Source organism: Nicotiana sylvestris, chromosome 6 (assembly GCF_000393655.2).
Source record: "Nicotiana sylvestris chromosome 6, ASM39365v2, whole genome shotgun sequence".
Taxonomy (NCBI): Eukaryota; Viridiplantae; Streptophyta; class Magnoliopsida; order Solanales; family Solanaceae; genus Nicotiana; species Nicotiana sylvestris.
In genome coordinates this window covers 182,687,264-182,690,322 of record NC_091062.1, presented here as the reverse complement: position 1 = coordinate 182,690,322, position 3,059 = coordinate 182,687,264, and the positions used below count along the sequence as shown (strand labels likewise).

The 3,059-nt window shown below is 38.4% G+C and overlaps 1 protein-coding gene across 1 annotated transcript; it reads left to right on the top strand.

Moving 5' to 3' along the window:
- Window positions 1–246: 246 nt before the first annotated feature.
- On the top strand, window positions 247–954 carry LOC138871775 (uncharacterized). Its single transcript, XM_070149675.1, has one exon. The coding sequence runs from the start codon at window positions 247–249 to the stop codon at window positions 952–954; it is 708 nt and encodes a 235-aa protein (XP_070005776.1).
- Window positions 955–3,059: the final 2,105 nt, after the last annotated feature.

Here is a 3,059-nt window from a genome sequence, read left to right as displayed (position 1 = left end):
GATTATGACAACAATGCCGATGAGTCTAGAGATGACACACCCTTCCTTGATGAGGGTTATGACGAGGAGGGAATGGATGCCGAACCTGAGCTGACGAGGGAGCATGCTCCTCCACCTCCCGTTAGACCAAAAGTGTACGAGTTCCATGTGTCGTTTCATGAGCGAAATATTCCCTACCTTGATAATCTGCGAAGTATGCCGGACGTGGATGCCCTCACAAGGGATGATGACAAAATTTGATTAGCAATGTGGGATGAGTCTAGACCAGCAGTGCTGACAAAGGGCATGTATTTCCCCGATAAAACTCGCCTAATCAGAGCTGTAAAAATCCACAGCATAAGAGAGTGCCGTGAGATGACGCTAAGTGAGTCAACTATGGAGGTATACAAGGCTGTATGCCGTAGAGACTTTATGGGTTGTCACTGGATGTTGCGTGCCAGCAAGAAGAAATCAGGGTTGTGGAAAGTGGATAAATTTATTAGCACTCACAAATGTGAAATGGACACATTAAATGAGAATTACTTCAACCTAGATGTAGACTTGATTTCTCTTGTCTTGATTCCATATTTGGAAGTGTCCATTAGGTTCAAGATTAAAGAGTGTATTACAGCCGTCCACCAGGAGTATGGTTGTACTATAACCAAAAGAAAAGCATATCTCGGTCGTAAACGTGCTTTTGAACTTATTTATGGCGACTGGGATAAGTCTTTTTCATCTCTGCCCAGGTACATGGACGCACTGCAACGCTTTAACCCCGGGATTATTGTTGAATGGAGGCGTGAGCGGAGTCCGGACAGACCTGAATATATTTTCAACTATGTGTTCTGGTCATTTAAACCAACAATTGATGGTTTTGTGCATTGTCGTCCTGTAATTTTCAGAGACGGTACTCATGTCTATGGAAAGTATGATATTAAGATTTTGATTGCAGTTGTAGTAGATGCCAACGGATAAATATTTGCACTAGCTTTTGCCATTTGTGCCAATGAAAGCGAAGAGACGTGGAAGCTTTTTTGAACCACTTGAAGCAACACGTTGTCAAACAGCGTTCAGGTATTTGTCTAATATTTGATCGATATGGTGGTATTTTAAGTTTTGTACAGCATTTGCCTAAATGGAAGGAACCTTATGCATACCACTGTTACTGTGTGAGGCACCTGAAGGCCAATTTCCAGAAGAAATATCCTGACAAGGCCTTGCATGGTTTAATGTGGATGGCTGCAACTAAGCACCAGTAGTGCAAATTCATGAGGCATATGGAAGCGATCCGACAGTTAGATCCACAAGCCTATACTTGACTGATGGGACATGAGCTTCACATGTGGACATTGCATGCTGATGGCGGCAGACGATGGGGAGTCTTAACTACAAATGTGTCGGAGTCATTCAACGACTTGTTGAAGTCTGCCCGTGGATTGCCTGTCATTGCCATGGTCCACATGATATTCAAACAGATTGCGGAGAGGTTTGTTGAACGGCATGGAGCTGCATCGGTATTGATGGAAAGGGGTGTTCAATTTATGCCAATACCGATGAGAAGATTTGAAAGGTACATGAGGCGAGCACATTGGCATTCATTTTTACAGTACGATCACGACCGGGGTTAAAATCACTATCCGCGGACACCGGGGGGATAGTCTACAGACGGTGAATGAAGCCAGTAGGTTGTGTTCATGTGGGAAATGGACCATCTACCACATGCCTTGCGCACATTCCTTGAAGTGTTTTCAACAAGTTGGTTTAGGGGCAACCAACTATATTGATAGGCAATACAGTGTTGCTGCATACGTTGACACGTATAGTGGGCAGTTACAACCATTGGGTGCTGAACATTATTGGCCGCCAGAACCTTTTAAAATGTTGTGTAACAAGGATTATTTGCGCAAGCTGCAAGTGCAAAAGAGAACGCGTATACGGAACCAAATGGATATTGGTGACACCATTTATGCGCGTAATGTGGCATATGCTCGCAACCAGGAAATAACCGTCATAAATGTCCACGCTCGATATTTGAGGCCCGGTAGCACCAAGCTATCCTTAATTATTATGTGTGTCAATTTCAATATTTTTAAAATTTTGTTAGTTTAATAAATTAAATAATTAATTATTTAATTGGACAGAGTAATTATCTATGGGTTCCAGACTCGATATTTGAGGTCCAATAGCACCAAGCTATCCTTAGTTCTTTTGTGTGTCAATTTCAATATTTTTCGAATTTTGTTAGTTTATAAATTAAATAATTAATTTTTAATTGGATATAGTATACAACTATGAGTTCCACGCTCGATATTTAATTTGACAACATATATTAGTTTGTTACTTCTGTAAGTTTATTTTATAAATTAAATAATTAATTTTGTAAAGTGTAATTGGATAGAATTTGTAGTTAGTACATGCTTAAACTACAGAGACTCTACGATAAAATGCTATATATTTTACTATGCTAAAAGGCTCTATATTTTATTACGCTAAAAGGCTCAATATTTTACTATGCTAAAAAGCTCTATATTTTACTACGCTAAAAGGCCACTATTCTTTAAGCAAATAAATAATCTAAACTAAATAAAAACAACAAACATATAAACATAACATTCACGAAATTACATATAAAATAGTAAAAGATATTTGTGAACAATTTCATTAACAATAAAAATTATTTCTCAAGTTTTAACTATTTTTTTAAAACACTAATAATTTAATCCGGGTAAAAATAACATACAATTTTAATCGCAAAGATAACACAAATCAACATGGAAACACATTCAAGAAAACAAATATGCATATGCTCTACGAGTTTCGACATAAACCAAATCGGAATACCTCGATTTATATTTTTTGAAATATCAAAAATTTGAAATTTTGACCCCGAAAGAAGGAATCCAAGGCTTGGGTTGTATGTGAGACCTACGCTCTTCACTTTTTGTGTGACGGGTAGGGCCCAAGATTTTTTCTTTTTTTAATTGAGGGGGGACCAGTAGAATGGTTTGGGGGGTTTAAAAAGTCGACTGGTTTTGTCGTGGGGAAGAAAGAGGGGTTATATTTTTTTTATAGGAAAACAC